Source organism: Vespula vulgaris, chromosome 10, assembly GCF_905475345.1.
Source record: "Vespula vulgaris chromosome 10, iyVesVulg1.1, whole genome shotgun sequence".
Taxonomy (NCBI): Eukaryota; Metazoa; Arthropoda; class Insecta; order Hymenoptera; family Vespidae; genus Vespula; species Vespula vulgaris.
This window is the reverse complement of record NC_066595.1, coordinates 5,940,510-5,961,697: the sequence shown is the minus strand read 5'-3', so window position 1 is coordinate 5,961,697 and position 21,188 is coordinate 5,940,510. Positions and strand designations below refer to the sequence as shown.

Below are 21,188 nucleotides of genomic sequence, written 5' to 3'. Positions count from 1 at the left end.
AACGGGAGGTCCTTTTTTTATTCTTTTTATCGTCTTTCAAATTACCACTTATCAATGTTGGTACGGCCTTCTTTGAAATTTATCAACCGATCCAATTTGCGTTCGAACGATTTATGCGAAGGTATTCTCGATACGTCGATAAATACTACGGGATATTTGATATTAGACGGAAATAAATATATTCTCGAGTCGATTATTCGTTTTCCTCTGTCTTTTTTCTTTTTTTTTTTTCTTTTTCTAATGATCTTTTATCCCTGAAATATTTTTCGAGTTCGAAAAAGAAAATCACAAGAGAGAAGAAGAGGAAGAAGAAGAAGAAGAAGAAAGAAAAAGGAAAGCGACAAACTCTTGCATCCTCATTTCATTATATATTTTTTTTTTTGCAAGTTTTCTTTTCTTTTTTTCTTTTTTTACATATAATACAAAGATTCGATAAAAAGCTAACGTCAGAAATTTGTTCTCTTTTTTTTTTTTTTTTTTAGATAACCATCGAAATTAGATAAAAAATAAGAATGCCACGACGTTCGCATCCCTCTTGGACAAATCTTTTGCCGATAGATATTTGGTTATGACGCGAGAGTAACGAAAGTGAAGGTAAACGTGAACTCGACGAGAATCCGGGTCAAGCTCAAAATCCGTACCCGTGTAGATCGCAGCCATTCACGTACGTGGTAGAAAACGCGTCGTCTCTCTTCGACCACCTATCCTTCTCCGGTAATCAATAGCGCTTGGTTCCGCAACAAGTAGTACATGTCGACCGTGCATAACAAAATACCGACAAAAATATCAAAAACCTGACCTTATGATCTTTATCATATTTTCTTTAGGTTCTGAGATGTTTCAAAGTAATTCAAGGAGATCGAACTCTCTCTCTCTAATAAAACGTTGATATTGCATATTTATACATATGTATACATATATATGTATGTAGGTATGTATGTATGTATGTATCGATAGATCAAAAATTAAACAACAAAAAGAAACAATCAACAATAGGTCGAGTTAAATATCGGTCGCCTGACGAAAATAATAAAAGGACAACGGATTAAAGTTGGAACGAGATGATAAATTTAGATCAATCGAAGATAAGATAAATATAAATATTCTGAAATAAGAATGTAGGAAGAAGAATAGATTACGCGATATATCGAGTTTGTTGTACCATAGAATATCGAGTTGAACGATGAATCGCCCTAGAGTATGTCGAGGGAGAACGTTGTCGTCAACGTCGACGTCGACGTCGACGACGACGACGACGCCTGCGCGAGAATAACGAGCGATTTCATTCTCGTTTCCGTAGCAGCCACCCCGATAAGCGAGGTAATATCAGCTGCTCGATAGGTGGCCTTCGTTCGAGCAACAATGGACGAGTAGAAGGATAAGAAAAATCATTTCGGAAAGGATCTTTCTTATTGGAAGATGATCTTTTCAAAATATAAACTTCTACCTTCTTACACGATCTCTGTGGAATGACGATTTTTAATATCGTCCGAGGTGATCGATTATTTTGAAAAGTGAGGATGTATTTACATATACGTATCTACATTTTAGGACAATTAGATGATTTTCTTTACTAAGAAAAGATCGTCGTTAATTACATTTATCGTTAATTCCCTCGCATGTTCTCTTCCATTCTTTCCTATATTTTTCTTTTTCTTGTTTTTTTTTTTTTTTTTTAACACGCAAATAGATATGTTGTTACGTCAAAATGATCGATTAAATGCATCGGTCTTAATAATCGCTCGTGTATTTGTGGACAATGAAGACGAGGATGTGCTATGATGACTGGCACGATAACATTGAGATGATAACGATGACGATGACGATGATAACGATGATCGATATACGTTAGTAATAACATAAAACACAACACATCGACTTTATTCAACACAAATACTTGCAAGAGGGTTATGTGATAGACGTTTCGTAGATGATGAATAATAATAATAATATTAATTCAATATTCATATTTATATATACACGAAATAAGGCACGTTCGATATTTAATATTTATATCCGCGTGACGTAGATCGTATCGAAGGAAGACGAGCTTCGTCGCAACGTTCAAATATGTTCTATATAACTTGTCTTTTTGTTTTAACTTCTTCATCTAACGCGATATGCAACATCCTTACCAAATATAGAAATGTCGTATGTATAATATATATATATACATATACTTTATGTATATATATAATATATGTATATCTATCTGTATAAATGTCTTTCGAATTACACGCGCATCCATTTACATATCGGCCCATTTGTCACCTCGTACAAAAAGAAATAAATCTTCTTTTTATTTCCTTTTATTAAAATTATTTAAAACCCTTCGACCGATCCGTCGCACTTTTATCGATGAAAATGGTCCATGCGACTTTACTCCTTCTTTTATTCTCCTCTTTTTTTCTTTTTCCTCTTTTCTTTTTTTTATTTCTTTTTCTTCTTTTTTGGATGAAGCGAATGAAAAAGTTTTCGTCACGACTACCATGGAGAAATTACTAATTACTTATGATATAATTAAGCACTCGCCAAAAATCGGACGAACACGGGCGATACTCGCGCACTCTTTCTCTTTCTTTCTTTCTTTCTTTCTTTCTTTCATTCTTTTTTCTCCTTTCTTTTCTTTTCTTTTTTTTCTTTTTTTGTTAACATCCTCTTAAGTTATCATTCTTGTAAATGCATTTGCTCGAACGCTCTTTCTTCGGTACACTTTTCCTCACGCACTCATACAACCACAATAATACGCATACATACTCGTATCGCTAAGTATTACGACCGATAATCCTCGAAATCGTAAATACGATCTTTCTCTCGAAAGTTATCCTCGATGAATCTTAAAATATTGTCTCTTGAACGACATACAGAGTATAATTTACAATATTTAATGAACGCTTGATAAACGTGTATAAAGGTTTAACGCTCATTTTTCATTATTGGTTAAATTATTTCAAAATCGATATGTAAGAGCGATATTCGTTTCTACCCAATTCTGACTGAATAAAAACGAGAACAAGCAGGATATGTTCGTTGATGATTGGTTCGTAGTTGATTCTAAATAAGCTAATATGATTTCTTCCTGTTTAGATGAGAATTTTACAAAGGAAAGAAGAATAAAAAAAAAGAAAAAAAAAATCAATCACGGATGATCGCTCATGACTCTACCGTTTACTTGGAAAATGGCATGTTCAAGAATGTATTATCGGAGCAAACGGTATTCACGATTTCGTTGGCACGCAAAGTATTCGCGAATCGCATCGCAAATGGAATTTCAATATAATCTCGTTAGGTGCAAACGTGTTCTTAATATTAAAACGTATGACCTACGCGAGAGAAATCTTCTTGAAGATCGCCACACGTCCGGATAATAATTATTCTTAGAATTAATTAGGTGACGATCTACACGAGCTGGCATCATCGAAGGTAGAATATTATTTTACAATAAATGTACATAAATCGCTCGTGCCTTTTTCCTCTATTTATTATCGCACAACATATTTCATTCTTTCTTTTTAGGAAGATAAATGAAAAAAATAAAAAAGAAAAAAAAAACGAACAACTCGCACGCGCACGGCATTAGAAAGGTCACCTTAGATAGGAAACTGTCTAAACTCGTTCGCGCGGACTAAACTTGGAATGTTTATTTTATTTTTTTTCTCCCTTTTTTTTTGTCTTTTTATTATATATATATTTTCTTTTCCCTCTTTATGTCTACCTCGATAAACGATCGATCGATCGATGGACGCTCGTCGATCTACGTACAATGATACGCTTACGTTCGAATGAGACGCATCACTCGAATCGAATGAAATACAAGAAGAATCTAACGACTTTTCTATGTACGTTGTCTCTGAAATTTTCGTATACGCGTCGTTCAAGGCAAGAACGAATATCCGATAAGCGAAATTCGTTTTCTCGAGGTCGTCGCACCGTAAAATATCATTTCTCTCTTTTCATATTCGTCGTTCATTAAAAATACACATACACACGTTTCATCTTTAAATGTAAATTACTTGCTGATTGAAAATCATCGAGAATCGATTAACGCGTTATGAAATAAAAATTGTTGACATCTCGATGATTCGCAATGAGTTCTTAGAAAAAAAACAAAGTACAAAAACAAAAACCAAAAAAAAAAAGAAAAAAGAAACAGAGAGAGAGAGAAAGATAGATAGATAGATAGATAGACAGATAGATAAAGAGAGAGAGAGAAAAAAGTCGAAGACAAATTTCTAATTTCTAAAAACTATTTCAACGATTCTTGTTTGAACGCTGATCGTTAGTCTCAATTTATAAATTGTTGTATTGTACGTCGCAGCATTATATGTGCCTATCTTCCGAAGCGAGTCTTGCCAACGGAAAATTTCTGTCCGTAGAGAAATGGGACGACTTGTTCAGGAAATTGAAGTGGAACGTTGGATCGACGACGAGAGTACGCACGATATCACAGCTTCGAGGGATCGTAGTTCTCGAAGGACCACCTCTGTCTGGGTTCAGATGGCGAACATTCCTCCATCAGCAATCGTTGCTTGCTTTCGGTGATTGCCAGACATTTGTCGCTACTACCGTGCCTGAGCTGCTTCGTCTAAAATACAAATAATCGAATCGATCATATGTTCCAACTGCATTATACAGAAATACAAAAATAAAATAAAATAAAAGTAACTTTACATTCGTTTTTAATATCGTAATAAGCTCAAAGAAAAAAAAAAATAAAATAAAATAAAATAAAAGAAAAGAAAAAAAAGGAAGGAGGAAAATTGTACCTGAGAATTATAAACCCACTCTTGATTTCCTTTGCTCCCGTGACAAGGATAAAGAATAACATCCTGGCCGCTGTAATCCAGACAGGATTCGTCTCTACGGATTTCACCGATCTTGCTCAACATCCAGTACTGCGACAAAGGATCGATGTTAAAAACTAATCCGATAAAAATAATCCGGGATCGAAAAGCAAAAGTTTGTTAGCGCTGGTGAAACGAAAGAACGATGATTCCGACAGCGAAAAAACTTTGGAATTTATCGATTTTCACGTTATATCTGATAAAGTTTTGTGTATATATGTATGTATATATAAAAAAGACATGCAAGACAGAAGACATTGCCAATTTTTTGATAAAGAAATTAACTTCTTTGAGAAAACGAACTTGTAAATTAACACGACGAGAAATGCTAGCGTTAACATGCGGGTATTCCTTTCTCTCTCTCTCTCTCTCTCTCGTCGATTTACTTTTTCCTTTCGTATGAAGTCGGATTACGAAGCACAACGTCAAAGCGTTGCTAATCAGTACCGATCGTCGATAATCGAATCCGATGGTCCTCGAAATTGCATCGATTTACACGAGCCCCTACGTTCAGTTTCCGTTTGTGCAATTCCAACCGATCGGAATGGAACTTTGGTAAAACGAGCGTACGAATTCCCGGAAATGCCGAGTTCTTCTTCAAAGGCAATGTACCATCGAAAGTACGACAGGGATTTTCCTTTGGAAAGTATATTGCTTCTGGTGTAAAATCAAAAAGAAAAAAAAAAGAAAAAAAAAGAAATAAAAAAAATTATCTATATATCGTTAAATCGATAAGAAAAAATTTAGAAACAATGAAACGATGTAGTTTGTCTTAAATTAATTTGATACGATTACTAATTCGTACTGTCTTATAATCGAATTGTGTGACGATAATATAACATAGCAATTGATTTTTTATATCGCTGTCGGAATCATTTTAGTGTACTTACATGACACACACATACGTACACGCATATATATAAAGATAGAGAGAAAGAGAATGAAAAAGAGAGATAGAGAGAGTGAGAGAGAGAGAGAGAGAGAAAGTAATGTACAATAGAAACAATTAGAATTTACAGGATTTTGGGATAACGAGAAGCAAGGAATCGTGGCAAGCATGCATTATACCGAGATGTTATTAGCCATGCGTCACACTCTCTATGCTTCGTGGATAGAAAGGAAATGTGTCGGCAAATATCATTATGCGTGCGCGACAATATAATTTCGCTAACGAGATTGCACATTTGATCGTCGACGAGCCGTTCGTCGTACAATTATTAATTAATAACGCGCTTATACGTAGAAATTGTCGTCGGTTGCTACAAAAAAAAAAAGAAAGAAAGAAAGAAAGAAAGAAAGGTGGAAAAGTAAATAAAAAGAAATTAAAAATGAAATAAAGAAGGGAAAAAAAAACATAAAAAAGGAAAAAGAACTTACAAAAGTCCTTCCTCCCATTTTTGTAATATATTTCTCTCTTTTCTTTTTCTTTGTTTCAACTATGAAAATTGAGGACTTACTATAGAATTGTAACGAAACGACTTTTGTAATTCTAAATTGGTATAGTAAATTCTTTAAACTATAAAATATGTAGTCGTAAACGTCGATGTTTGAAACGAAGAAAGGGAAACCTTAAATTGTACGGATCGCATTCCACTGAGTGACGACTAATTGTTTCAGCAATTGTATAGCGAGGCCGTTTTCGTTGGAATTGTTAAACGCGAACGAGAGCTTTTCTACTCGGCACTGTGGAAAAAGATCCAGTAGCAAGAGTTTTCTACGGCTGTCGTTAATAACAAACCGGCGGCTTGACGAAAAGCAAGAACACGTGGGTGCACACTAGAAAAAGAGTTGCAAAATTGCAGAGAGAGAGAGAAGGAGAGAGAGAGAGAGAGAAAGAGAGAAAAGGCTCGTAAAATAGAAAAAAAAGAAAAACAAAAAAAGAAGAAAAAATAAAAAAAGAAAAAGAGAAAAGAAAAGAAAAGAAAAAAGAATAAAGGAATAACGTAATTCGCAAAAGTTACGCGAGTAAGTAGAGAGCGAACGAAATTGTGTGCTTTCTACGATCATATAAGAAAAGATTTGTCGTACTATAATCCATTTCGGTTACCATAAAAGAACTAGAACTAAGAAAAAAGTAAAGGGAAAAATGTTTCGCGTTACACTTTTACAAAGATTATAAAAAAGCGCATGTTACTGAACTAACAATAACGAGAGGTGGTGTTGAAAATGAAAGACTTTCAAAAGCCTTTCTATCTTTTGTTTCTATTTCTTATTTGTTTATTTATTTATTTATGTAATTTTTTCTATATTTTATTACTTCGTTTTATCTCTTGCTCCTACGGAATCATTAAAGACGGAAACGTCACTCGCGCCGTAGTACCATTCGAAATTACAACGAGAATTCCCCTTTACATCGATCGTTCAGAAATTATAAACGACGACAGGAAATGGATAGCTACGCCAACAGAGAATGCTGTTATAGATCGTCGCACCGACAGGAGGTACGACGATTGATGAGCACCCGTACCAGATTAGCGACGTTACTAATTACGTTAAACGAGCCAAGATTAACGACGATCTAACGGAGGTGTCCTCTCTTTATTCTTTCATTTATTTCCTTCTTCCATAATATTCTTATTCTTCGCATTATCATGAATTGAAAAGAAAATGAAACTTTCAAGATCTGTTTCCGAAGATCTACGTTTCCTTTTTTCTCTTTCTTTTTCTTGCTTTCAATCTTCTTGACAATAAATTTTGCGAGAAAAAATTATTCCCTTAGATACCGTCACCACCAACAGAGTTAATAAAAAAATAAAATAAAATAAAATCAAAAAATAATAAATAACCAACTAATCACACATGTAACCGAGCCTAAATCCGTGATACAGGAGTTAGTAAGTAAGATACCGCGTGCCCCGAAATAATAATTCCTTGTTATTTGTTTCTCCCCTCGTATCGCGACGTGCCCAGATTCGTGTACCTGATTGCCGCCCTGTCGGTGACAAGGATATAAGCCCACGGCCTGGTGCAGGTCTTCCGGTTTTCCTGGCGAGTCTATACATATTCCGCTAGCGAGCTGTCTTATCTGCGTTTAACAATTCGACACAATTTTTTTTTTTTTCCTTTTACACCTGACATATCTTTGATCGTTTTAAGATCGCTTTTGTTATTATCTTTTCTTATTTTCTTATTTCATTTTCTTACGACTAAAACACATAAGCGTATCCCTAAGCTAACTTTCTCCTTGGTCCTCCTTCTTCCACTCATCGGAAAGCACAGCACGGAAGAAAAATAAATAAATAAATAAACAGAACACATAAGATCGTGCAGAATGCAAGGGTTATATACAAAAACGTTGTTAGTACGTTATAGATCGACGATTAAACGACGATATCACGTTAGAGCATCGATTCGAACGTTCCTTTTGTTTATTATTATTATTATTCTTTTTTTTTCGTATAAGAAAGATTAAGGAAAAGAGTAGAAAAGTATCTTTTTCGAGTCGAATCGAAAGACGCGAGATCGTAGCTTTTTTTCAACACAGACACAAGAATATGAACGACGAGGAAAGAGAACAGAAGAGAAACGGCGGAGTTTTGATGAAAGATCGGTGTCAGACGAAAATTCATTCAGCTGGTATATCCATTCTACCTGATTTCCTCCTTGTCGATGGCACGGGTAGAGTCCGGCTGCCTTATGCAAATCGGCCTTTCGTGCCGGGGAATCCAAGCAGGTGTTGCCTCCTTCTCCAAGATTACGTACCTGCCGTCGTTTAATGTTAGTACGATTATATCTCTAGGATTAATATCATTATTAACGTCATTAGTAACGATTAGTTCAATTCAACGTATCTATGGAACAGTGAAAGACAGAGATACTGAGAAATAGACAAAGAAATAGACAAATCCTTAAGGTATTTTCTGAAAGAAAATCAAAGAAATATTATTAATAAATATAAAAATAAAAACGATCATCCTCTTCGAAAATATCTGAAAGAAAAAAAGAAAGAAAGAAAGGAAGATAGGCAGGAATAAAAAAATACAAAAATAAAGATAAAAGTACGAATGATATCAATCGTGTAAGCATGGCTTTGTCAGTGAAATATAAATGGAGGAAAAAGAAAAAAAAAAGAAAAAAGAAAAAGGAAAACGAAAAAGGAAAACGAAAAAGAGAAAGAAAAAGAAATTTCTCATTTCCCAAGCGAGTCCCAAGTGAATTATCATTTCAAAAAGAGCGAATGCAAACTAAGTACGCTTAAGGGAAGAATGTTTACATCGTGTGATAAATATTCGTTCTCTAGTCGCCTTATAAAAATTACGCTGTCGCACCGAGTTAACGAAGATAGTGGAGGGATCGAATGAAAATGCGCTCGACATTTTTATCGCCTCCCCTTTTCTCATTTTTTGCCTTCGCCCGTGCTCCTTTTTATTCCGAGTATAGGGGATACTAGAAAAAAATAAAAAAAAAATAATAATAAAAAAATAAAGAAAAGGAGGAGAACTAGAGACAAAGATAGAGAGATAGAGAGATATAGAGATAGAGAGAAAGAGAAAGAGGAAAAAAAAATTGGGAAAAAGTCAGGACTACATGGTCGTACTACGATCGAACTGTCTCATTTTTCAAGCGGAAGCTGAAACCAAATCGGCAACGAGAAAACGAAGCCCCCGAACTTTACGTCGAAAGAAATTCTCGCGAGCGCGCGAACGTGTATATCTTGAACGCAAACACACAAACACTCGCACATATACACTCATACACAAGCATTCGCGCGCGTATCTAAGTATCTACGTCTACGTAGGATGCATTCAGTCACGAAGCTCGGTCAGCAGTCCTGATTTCACTGACACGCAAGAATTCTGTGGTCGTTGCAGTTTCAAATGCGAGCATCTTCATCTTTCTCTCCTTTTTCTCCGTCTACCTCGGGCACTCTCTCTCTCTCTCTCTCTTTCTACCTTTTCTTTTTTCTCTTTTCATATCATGCCTGTTCCTACTCCTCCTCCTCCTCCTCCTCTTTCTCTTCCTCTTCTTCTTCTTCTTCTTCTACGTCGTCGTAGTCGTAGAAGTAGTCGTAGTCATAGTCGTAGTCATAGTCGTAGTCAGCGTAGTCGTAGTCGTCGTAGTCGTCGTAGTCGTCGCAGTCGTCATTGGTTGTAAGCTAAAATAAAAACTAAGTGACTTATCGATAACTCTTCCGATAGTTTCCTGAAATTTCCAAGGTACGGTCAGGGATTCTCGGCCACGGTCCGATTCGGGTAAACGAAAAGAGATTTTGAAATAACCCGAGGCTGTCCCATCAACTCTATCACAACCTTTTTCCAGCCTGCCGGACGTGCGAGAATTTCTCAATGCGAGGAGCGTTGATCTTTCGACGTCAATGTAAAAAAAAAAAAAAGAAAGAAAAAAATATCGTTTCCTTTCCGAAGAAAATCTCTACGAAGAGACGAGACAACTTAAAAAATAATTTTTCACGTTGTAGCTTAATACGAAAAGAAAGAAAAATAAAAAGAAAAAAGAATGGGTAACGAGAAATAAACGAATCAATATCGAACACTGTACGATCTAATAATTTCAAACGTTTGCTCGGAAGGTTGCCTCGCCGGTGTCGAAACGCGAGAAAGTTGCGTTATACCAGACACGCAAAAAAGGAAAAGAAGAAAAAAGAAAGAGAGAGAGAGAGAGAGAGAGAGAGAGAGAGAACGTTCGAAACGACTCGAAAATCGCATTTACCTCCCCTCCTCTTTTCACCTTCGTCTACCGACTAAACCTCGTCTCGTTTGTCGAGGCTCACGTACGAAGCGTAACACGTGCAATGGAAATTATTCACGCTGTGCACGATTTCTGGACAGGCTCGTCGAGCAGCGAGTACTATAAATCCTCTCCACCCCTTGCCACCCCATTTATCCATCCCAGCATGCGACGGTCGTCTCACCGATGCGCGAGAAGAGGCGTCAACGTGATTTAGTGGAAGATCGGCGCTTCCCTTTGACCAAAAAAACAAAAAAAAACAGAGAGAGAGAGAGAGAGAGAAGCGAAAGGATGGATTAGAAGGAAAGGGGATTCAGAATCGCGATGAGAGTGGGATGAATGGTGGGGGTTTATAGGATGTAAAAAGAAAAAAAAAAAGGAGAGAAGGTTTGCTCCTTCGAGGCAAAGAGGACGAGGATGAGAAGGAATAGGACGACGAAGAGAAAAGGATAAAAGGAACGGGATGGCTTCGTGCCTTTCGAGCATGGAAATTGTTATTTTGCATGTCGAGACATTCCGGAGTGTAGCGAGAAGCCGCGTGCAATGCTTTTTCCTGAATATATCTGCTCATTCTTTAATCTCTTCTTCCTTTTTATCGTCTATCCTTTACAACCACCTCTACCTTCCTCCCGCCCTTCGTCCTACCCCACCTATCCTTCCTACCCTTTTCGTCCCATCTACCTTCAACTCGCAATCCACACTCTTGCTGTCTCTGGGAAAAATATTGGAAAAAGCGTTCCCTATTCTATATACGCTTCGAAATACGTCGGATGTTGGATACCAGAGAAGAGAAGAAGAGAAAGGAAAGGAAAGGAAAGAAAAGAAGAAAAAAGGAGAATGATCGGGTAGGGGAGAGGGGGTAGAGAGAAGGGGGATAAAATAACGCTCGATACCATTCGCACAACTCCACACCGGATTCCGTTGGCTTCTATTATCATGTTCGATCGACGGACGTATTGCTTTCAAGACGCGCTTTTCCATTGGCCAATAAGAACGAAACGGAAATTGCTCGACGAATTTCCGGGCAATAATAGGGTATCGGAGAAACGAACGTTCCTTTTTATTAATTTAAGCATTAAATCGATTTAGAAAGATATAGGTATTGGACTTTGATGTCAATCGGAATAGCTTAATCATTACTATTTCACTGTACGAAATGACACGCGTTATACAAGATCGATCGTTTAGCGATTACGAATGCCAGAGGAGTGTCTCCGTGCTACGGATATAAATCAAGATCGTGACTGATCGTTAGTAACGAGGGAGAAATTAAAACTGTATTGCTAGAGCAATCCCTGCGAGAAATCAAAATCAAATCGGTTTAGATGGTACACATTGAGGATCGATAATCTGGATTTTGATCTGGCAGATACTAGAAGAATCGTAAAATGATAAATCTTTCAAACGGTTTGGATGGTCATTCGGTTATTGATATATTTTCCTGTTTCTTTCCTTTAATATAGAAGACGGATATACACACACACACACACACATATATATAATATATATATACGTGTTTGTATGTGTGTATATAAAGATCGACTCTTGGACAATATCGATATGCTCTAGAGACAAATCGAACAATATCAAGTGGCAATTGACGAATGTCGAATAACCTCGCGTTTCGTATACGTTCAATAAACACATGCGATTCGATAGTAGTTACTACACGTTTCTAGCTGGGTTTACAGCGACGTTTCTTCTTCTCTATGTTTTAAAACCAAGGGAATTCCTGATCGCTGATCGCGGACGAATCGATTTCCGATCGGGTAAGTCGGACGAGGAGAAGGCTCGCGCATCCGACCCGATCGAAATTGCCTCGACAATCGGGACGACCCGAGCATTGTTTCCCAATCGAACCCATTGTTTCCTGTGTCGCAAGCTCGTCGGCATCAATCATCGCCTCTGCCACTAACAATCCTACACCCGCAGGACGTTGTAACGAACCGAGAGGAGGAGCTGCTCGCGAGTTGATCGGATTGGAGGAGCACGGAACAAAAGCCACGAAGCGTCGCTAGCTATGCGAGTACATTTACCTTGCCCATTGAAGACGCGGCTAATCGATTATATAGTCTGTTTGCTTCGTGATCGATGAAAGGCCAAAGCCGACGCGAAATTTGCATGTCAATTGGTGCATCGCCCGGAAAGTGTCAATAGAGAAAGAAAGAGAGAGAGAGAGAGAGAGAGAGAGACTCGCTTACTTCTAAGATGATACTTGTTCGTCTAGGATAAAGGACAATTTTTCTCTCTTTTCTTTCTTATTTTTCTTTCTTTTTTCTTCTTTTTTCTCTTTCTTTTTTTTTTTAACGTCAATTACGATACCTCGATTACGGCGTCAAAGTAAGTAGAATTTCATCGATCGAATTTCATTCAACAAATTATAAACTATAAGATAGATACTTGATATGAATGAATTCATGAAGAATGATAATAAAATGATTCGACAGTAATATTCGATGATAATTTCATTAACAAATGAAAATTACTAAGCGTGCTTGTTTTCTTTCGGATATTACAACGTTCCGTTTCCTTCTCCCCGCTCCTTCTTCCTCTCTCGTCGTTTCCGTAGCAAGCCCGTTGCTAATTAATCTGATTACAATCCTACCGTCTAAGTTCACGCCGATAAATAACATTTTAATTGTGACTTTTACAACGTACAACTTTCCTAACTCGCTTTCAGTTTCAGTAACTCGTCCCTCTCGTTTCTCTCTTTAATGTGCGATCGACATTGTTGCAGGGGGATCGTGTCGCAAGCTATACGACTCGCGAATTATCATCTCCGATTTCGTAAACGAATTTTCATCGTGATAATAGTGCCCTCGGCGCACAAAGATAGATAGATAGGGATAGAGAGAGATAGAGAGAGAAATAGAGAGAGAAATAAAGAGAGAAATAAAGAGGGATACAAAGAGAAAGAGATAGATAGATAGATAGATAGATAGATAGAGAGAGAGAGAGAGAGAGAGAGAGAGAGAACTGTAAATTAATTAACGAGAAACTCGATTAAAACATATCCGGCAATGTGTAGAACACAGTGCTTTCGAATTTTGCCACGGGCTTACGACTCGCCGCGAAGCCAGTAAACAAACGAGCTATTATCGAAACGATATTGGTCGGTCAAAAAGAGAGAAAGAGAACGAGACACAGTGAAAGAGAGTGGGAAAGGGAGAAAGAATAACGCATAGTACCGGAAAACGTGTTAAACGATAGTAATTAACGTTTGACGGTACGCTAGACGTTGCCTTCAGAATCACTATAGTAATTATACAGAAGTCTCTATTTTCAAAGATAGACACGTGTGATAAATTGAACAGAAGATACCTTTAAGAGAAAAATATAATATACAAAAAGTGATATAAGGAAAAGAAAGAAAGTTGAAAAGTAGTAGGAAAGCAAACGCGTCCAGCAGTCTAGCTTTCTGAAAGAAAAAGAAAAAGAAGTCTCTCTCTGCGAGAGAACTGTAATTCGACGCTTTGATGGATCAAAGAGACATCACGGCGTTGTTACAGGAAACACCATTCGTCCTTTTCTTTCCCACGGGTTTGTTTCCTGACATTGGTACGATGTCAGCATCTCTATCTGCTTTTCTTCTTCTATTTTCTATCGTCTTTTGCTCTATCGAAAAGAGCAATGCTCCCCTAACAAACCTAAAGGAAGAGAAAAGCGAGAAACATCCTGTCGGAGATCTTACCTCTCCAGAAGCTACGGCTTCGCCTGGAATGAAGAGTTCCGGATAAATGTTGTCGAGGTACCACTTAAACGACTTGCATCCAAGCTTTTTCCTTAGGGCTTTTCGTTCCGATACGTCCCCATAGTTACCCTGAAAAATCGTAAATCATAAGTTTGGAAAGTTTACCCACCGGGATGCTTACTCGGCTGAAAAAGAAGAAGAGAAAGGAAGAGAAAGAAAGAGAGAAAAAGAGAAAGATTGTGAGAGGAGGGTAAGAAAGGAGAAGGTGAAGGATTTTTACGCTTCGATGAACAAAAACGTGAAGCTCGTCCAAAAGCAAGATGAAGAACAGATGATCTTGTTCGATAATTCAGCGATGACTATGATTTTAATTAAAGTTAGAGCCCTGTATTTTCGAATTATGAATATGCGGATAAACGACGTTAGCGTGATGGCTCTTAAATCGTAAGATTCGTTCCTTTTTTTTTAGTTTATTCTTGTAAAATTTTATATCCTCTATCGACGAAGACGATCGATCGATTAAACGTTAGATTTCACGATACGATAAGTAAAATTAATTAGAGTCAAACCGTGAACATTAGTCTGTCAAAATTAGAATTATTATATACATATTTGTAAAATGTATATTTGTATTTTTGTTTCTGTACTTTCTTATCGATAATCAATGCCAAGAAATTGATTGATTATTATGTTATACATATATATCTATATGTAGTTATATAGAAAATAATAATAATAATAATAATAACAATTTTTTGTAGATAGTTATTTAGAAAATAATCTTTTCACGATATGATCGATAATTTGACGAATTGATCCAATCGTTCAATAACAAATTATGATAGAGAAATCTCCTTTGTCGTTTCGCTTGTCTTCTTTTATTTATCGCTCGAGAGAGGATGTCAATGTGAAAATCGGAAGACGTATGTACATCGTTGGTCGTCAAGAAGTTGGAGCTACCGGCGCAATCCATTTTATTTGATCACTTCGGCCCATCGATCGTGGCAGGCCCGAAGACAAGGAACGAATGAAGATCGACGATAAACGATAAATCGTTATAGCCAGGAGTAGAAGAAGCCAAGACAGGCGAGTTATCTTTACTCGAACCTTCCTCGATCGTTTACGGTTTCCTTTTTACGAGAAGTCCCGAGTCATGCTCCTTTCCATCATCGACCACTTGTGTAGCTTATATCGCTGTCTTTCATATATATATACAAGTATACACTATATCATTCGCCCTAACTCTCTCTGTTTCTCTTTTTCTTTCTTCCATTCCTTCGTTTTCTAATTTTTTTCTTTTAACAGAGAAAAAAATTAAGAACATCCAACGATCTATGAGGTCTTATAAAATTTTCATCAATTTCACTCGGAATCTCTTTCCGCAGAAACATCCGTGATAAATCTTGCAAGCATTGTCACCCTCGAGAGAACTCGTATGTCACATTTCACGAAGTTAAGCAGCCACACGTCGCTTCTCGTAAACGAAAACCGTGAAAGAGGAAGGAAGAAAGGGAGAGGTAGAGTAAGAGAGAGAGAGAGAAAGAGAGAGAGAGGGGAGAGAGATAGAGAGTCAGAGAACCAGAGAGAGAGAGAGAGAGAGAGAGAGAGAGAGAGAGAGAGAGAGAGAGAGAGAGAGAGAGAGAGAGAGAGAGAAGCTAAAAACCGAGCGGTAGAAAGGTTATTCAAGCAGCAAAAGAGAAGTGCTCACCTTGTCGTGACCTATCCTTTGGTAGTAGTACTTGGCGTACTCGTCCAACCACACTTCACTCAACCTTATGCTATTCCTCTTGAGCACGTTCACGCCGCTACGCCACTTGTAAGGGGAACGCTTCCTGAAGATATGACCCACGTGCGAGCACGGTACGATTTCCAGTGTGCCTAAAGGACAGTTAACGCTTTTCGAATTAAACTTTGAAAAAGAATTTTCACGCGAAAGCTACGGTTCGATTTCGTTCTTGAATCGTGGCTTACAGTCACGTACGTAATTTCATTCATCTTATCATCGCGAATCAATAATATCAAAGATACGATATTTATATCGATCCTATCACAAATTCGGAACAATAAGATTACCTCCGCACATCCAAGTCTTGAAGGACAGCTCGAGATTCTCACCGCCCCAGATATCGAATCCGCTGTCATATGTACCGAGTTTCTCGAAGAAAGCCCGATCTATCGAGAACAAACCACCCGCCATCGTTGGCGACCAAACAGGCTCCGCCGGATTCTTATGCTTTTTCTTCTCTCTATCCGGTACCGCGTGCCAGTTGAACTGATTAAAAAACAGAAGAGAAGATCGTAAACTTGACGGGTTATTTAGCATAACGACGCTCTCGCGAGATGAGAAGAAAAAAATAAGAAAGAAGAAAACAAAAAAAAAAAGAAAAAACAGGAAAAGAAAAGAAGAAAGAAAGGAAGAGAATTTCAAACTACTAACTTTCTACTTGTTTTCTTTCTTTCTTTCTTTCTTTCTTGTCTCTTTTCTTTTCTTTTCTTTTCTTTTTTTTTCTTCTTTCAAGGAAGAAAAGATTATATTGCTGAAAGAAAAAGAAAATGAGGCAATTCACGTTATACAGTTCTTAGTCTTAATCGACGTTTTCCAATTAAAATTCCTTCCAACGTATTTGAAAGGAAAGGAAACGGAGAATCTCACTTCGCTTACTCACGTTTCCATCTCCGGATTTATACGGACAGTTTCCTTCTCGCGCAATCGTTACTTAAATTAAAGTCAAGCCTGGATTGGTTTACCTGAAGATTCCAATCGAACCCACCGACGTTCACACCACCTGAGTCCCTCCAATGGTACTCGAGTGTAGCGTCATCGATAACATCGATCACCGGACAAACTACCGTCGTTGGATCTCGTGCGATTCGATCCAAAAGAGGTTCGAGCCATCCTTCGGTACACTCACAGTGACTGTCCAAATACGTGAGGACCGGTGCTTTGGCAGCGGATGCTCCGAGTAGACGAGCTCTGATCAAACCTTCTCGTTTTTGAGCACGAATGATCTTCACCTTTGGATAGTTCATCATGTAATCTTCCAACTGCCGCTTCAGATGAGCTGTTGAACGATCGATCGATGATTTCTTTTATTTCTTCCTTTCCTCCTTTCTTTCTTTCTTTCTTTTTTTTTCTTTTCCTTTCTTTTTCTTTTCAAAAAAAAAAAAAAAATAAAAAATAAAAAATAAAAGAAAAAAAAATAAAAAAAAAAGAAAGAAAGGAAAAAAAGAACGAACAGAAGTTTCAAAAAACCAATATTTCTCTATTGTTCGATATCCTGTTTCATTGAATTTAATTAAAAATACAACGGGAAATGAAATAAAGATTTTTTCTTTTCATTTGGAATTTATTCTAGACACACACGAGCACACACGAATGCGTCTAGTCATATATTTTCCAATTTACGATTTAAATTTCGCATTTCGACTGGGTAAATGTAACCGGTTATTTACACGTTAATAAATTGAAACTACTCAAACAATCAACACCATTCCAAATATGTACGTGTTTCTCAACAACCCGAATATGTTCTAAAATATGTAATGATATGTATTAATGACGCATAGCAAAGGCCGTATGACATTGTCGTCATTGTAAGACCTAGTATAAATTGTAATATTTATATCAATTATACTAATTTATAAATCATAAAGATTGTCGTGTGCAAATTAAAAAGAAAAAAAAAGCAGTATCTGCGATTTTTTTACATTCATAAAATTGAATATAGAAAACTTTTATCACAGTTCTATCACATGTAACAATTATAAAACGATATTCGAGAAAATTAAATAATACTTTTACATTTTCATAAGATATTAATTTTGATGTTGTCAAGTGCAAAAGGATTATATACATATACACATATATACATATATAGGACCTCATTATATACGCTATTAATAAACATAATATTTCCTTTTCGCGAGAGACTGTTAACGTTTCATCATCAAGTATTTCATTTTATCGTTTTCTTTTTTTTTTATATAATGGAGAAAGCTTAAATATATAAAGTTTTACCGAAAAATTTTCATGACTTCGTCTCCTAATATTTAACATAGAATGACCGTACAAAGATACAACTATCGTACACGATATTTAGATTTACGAGGATACGGGTGACCACAGAAGTGCGCTTCAGAAGGCTGAAGTAATTAGTGGACGTCCCTTGATTTATTCTACGTTACAATAGCTTTGCAAGAGAGCCAGGACGGTGATCCTAAATCTACACGCTCTAAGCTCGCTTGACTATGGATATGGTTTATAAAGGGATTCCGTTCGTGGATCGTTGTGACCCGCGCGTTATCTTCCATTCCTGTTTGCTCTATGGAAATGGCCAAGGAAATCGATAAAATCCTCGGAATGTTCGCGACGCGGTTGAACTTACATCGAGCCCGCATACCATTTGCATCTTTGAGAAGAAGAAGAAGAACAAGAAGAAGAAGAAGAAGAAGTAGAAGAAGAGGAAGAAGAAGCCAAAGACACGGATAAGGCTTATAACACCCACTCTCAACTCTTTTCTTTTTTCTTTTTCTTTTTTCCTTTTTTTTACTCTGATAATGAGGAAAAATTTGCTCTCTGAGCAACACCATTTTCTATTTTTTTCCTTTCTGCCGTCTGACTCCCCAGAATGATGTAAATGGCGACGCACAAAAACGAGGAAATTTTATTAACACACACCTGCGTGGACTGACACAAATTGGATTTTGATGTAAATGTAAAAAGCGTTTTTATGCCATACCCTTTTTGCGGTACAATAAAGAAGATTGACTACCTCTAACGTTCTCTTCATATTTTCTTTTTTTTTTTTTCATTTCTTTTTATTTTTTATTTTTTCCCTTTAACTCTTTCTTTTCTTCTTTTCTATAAATACATTTACAAATAATGACAAAGCCGATAACTAAAGGAAAACGATAGGCGCGATAGATTGTTTAATGTAAAGTATAACAAGTTCGAAAGAACTTTCTTTTTTAAAACTTTTCTTTTTTTGAATGAACTCGCGTGTTCAAAACGAAGCTGCCGCTTTCGTGACGTGCAATCGGACGACGGTAGCGTGGAAATCGTAGAAAATAAAGAGAGAGAAAGAGAAAGAGAGAGATAGAGTGAGATAGAGAGGGAGAAGGAGAACGAAGGAACTTTATTATCTCGTTTCTATGATAAAATTATCAGCTGGTCCCTATCAAGGTAATCAAGGTTACATAGGTACACGTTGCTTTTCCCTTATACAAAAGTCCACGCGAGTATGTTTATGAAGCCCACTTCCGGTCACTAAGGTAGCTTATCTCGAGCTTTTAAACAGAACTAGCACGACCAATTCCTTTTCTTCTATTTTCGTACTCGTTGTTCTCTCTCGTTCTTCTTTTTCTTTCTTTTTTTTTCTGCTCATAGATATACGTGGAACATACATATCTAATCTTCAACGATCTCAAAAAACCATCAATGTTGGTTTCCCTTTTGCAGTCTTTATTACGCGAAAAGAACGACTCGAATGAATGAAGGGGAAAAATATAGAACAAAAAAAAAAGAAGAAGAAGGAAAAGAAAAAAAAAAGAAAAATACTTTCTTTCATATCTCACGAAAAGCAGATTGCACATAGAGATCGATCTATCGATGCGTATTGACATTTTTAAATTTTCTATCGAAATATGATATGGGAATGGATACACAAAGGCAGGAAACGAGGAAAGAGAAAGAGAGAAGAAGAGAGGGAGTGAGAGAGAGAGAGAGAGAGAGAGACAGAGAGAAGGATATATATATGTATATATATATATATATGAAGGGAGATCCGATTCTATTCATATCAAGCGTGGTTACGTTTCAACTGCACCAAAGAGAGATATATTGCAATTAATCGATCTGTCCTGAAACCATAGAGTGACGCAAAGTTAACGAACGATTCGAACTGAATAGGAATACGTTAATAACCACGTACTATTATTATCATTATTATCATCGTCATCGTCATCATCATCTCGATATCAATCTTAATGTTATTTGATTTCTATGTATCTACGTATCTATGTATATCGATGTTATCGGGTATATCGTACTAATAAGTATCTTCTTTAATATAAGACTGATTAATTAGAATTTATCTTTTCATTTCTTTTCCTTTTTTTTTTTTTTTTTTTTAATTACTTACGCATATCCGAGAAATCATCAACGAGAATAATTTCTTGTATAAGCTGATCCGGTGATCTGTCCAATACAGAGTGAACTGTCCTTAACAAAACCGACCAGGCTTCGTTATGAAAGCAAATAATCACTGCAGTAGGCGGAAGATCCTTCAGATATCTTCCAGGCTCCTTACACCTGCGTAATAGAAAATAAAAAAACATTGTTATGATTTCGTACGACGATTCCATGAAAAATGACGTGAAATGCGATTAACAAGTTATTCGGACTCTACGTGCGATTGGAAAAAAAAAGAAAACTGTAAACAAAACTAACGCGAGGATATATCGTCTTTGAGTATTTAAATATATGACCTTGCGCAATAAACTTGCATATTAATTATATGATAATATATTGAAGTATATGATAAGTGGAAAGATAAATGAAAAAATATTTAAATGATTTTACGCAATACATTGCGTATTAATTATATATATATATTATATTAATATCAAGGCGTTAAAAATTGGTAAAATTTTTTCAATCCTTCCTTCGCTTAGACTCAGATTTTTCTTCTCCTATGGAAATCACCCTTAAACTTACAGAGTTACTTTCCGCAGAGTGGAAAAGAAGTTACTGTGCTCAGCGTAGGAGAAAGTCGTCGCGTTTCTCATTCGATATCCGTACTTGATTCTCTCTCTTTTTGTCGTTCTCATCCTTCTTCGGCTTCGTCACCGTCAGCTTCCCTCGATCCACCCTCTCCCTCAACCCTTTCTCCCTCCCCCAATAGGACTCTCTTTTGTCGTCGGAAAAGAGGATATCGATGTTCAACGTTAAACGAGTAGAAACGATCGAA

At 36.7% G+C, this 21,188-nt stretch overlaps 2 protein-coding genes across 8 annotated transcripts in view; one reads left to right on the top strand and one right to left on the bottom strand.

The window, feature by feature from the left end:
- Positions 1-4,661, top strand: part of LOC127067062 (serine/threonine-protein kinase Warts-like) — a 142,756-nt gene extending 138,095 nt beyond the window's left edge. The window contains exon 6 of the mRNA XM_051001575.1: positions 4,377-4,661. Coding sequence (XP_050857532.1) covers positions 4,377-4,406 — 30 coding nt within the window. The 3' untranslated portion in view covers positions 4,407-4,661. The remainder of the gene's footprint in view (positions 1-4,376) is intronic.
- The window catches only part of LOC127067060 (putative polypeptide N-acetylgalactosaminyltransferase 9), a 170,466-nt gene continuing 149,633 nt past the window's right edge, over positions 356-21,188 (bottom strand). For 6 of the 7 annotated variants that reach the window (XM_051001555.1, XM_051001554.1, XM_051001559.1 and 3 more), the window contains 8 exons: positions 20,361-20,530; positions 16,969-17,282; positions 16,294-16,492; positions 15,929-16,098; positions 14,221-14,349; positions 8,436-8,546; positions 4,767-4,895; positions 356-4,585 (listed from right to left, as the gene is read on the bottom strand). In XM_051001555.1, coding sequence (XP_050857512.1) covers positions 4,445-4,585; positions 4,767-4,895; positions 8,436-8,546; positions 14,221-14,349; positions 15,929-16,098; positions 16,294-16,492; positions 16,969-17,282; positions 20,361-20,530 — 1,363 coding nt within the window. In that variant the 3' untranslated portion in view covers positions 356-4,444. Of the gene's footprint in view, positions 4,586-4,766; positions 4,896-7,764; positions 7,870-8,435; positions 8,547-14,220; positions 14,350-15,928; positions 16,099-16,293; positions 16,493-16,968; positions 17,283-20,360; positions 20,531-21,188 lie in introns of all 7 variants that reach the window. The other variant, XM_051001561.1, reaches the window with a different exon arrangement.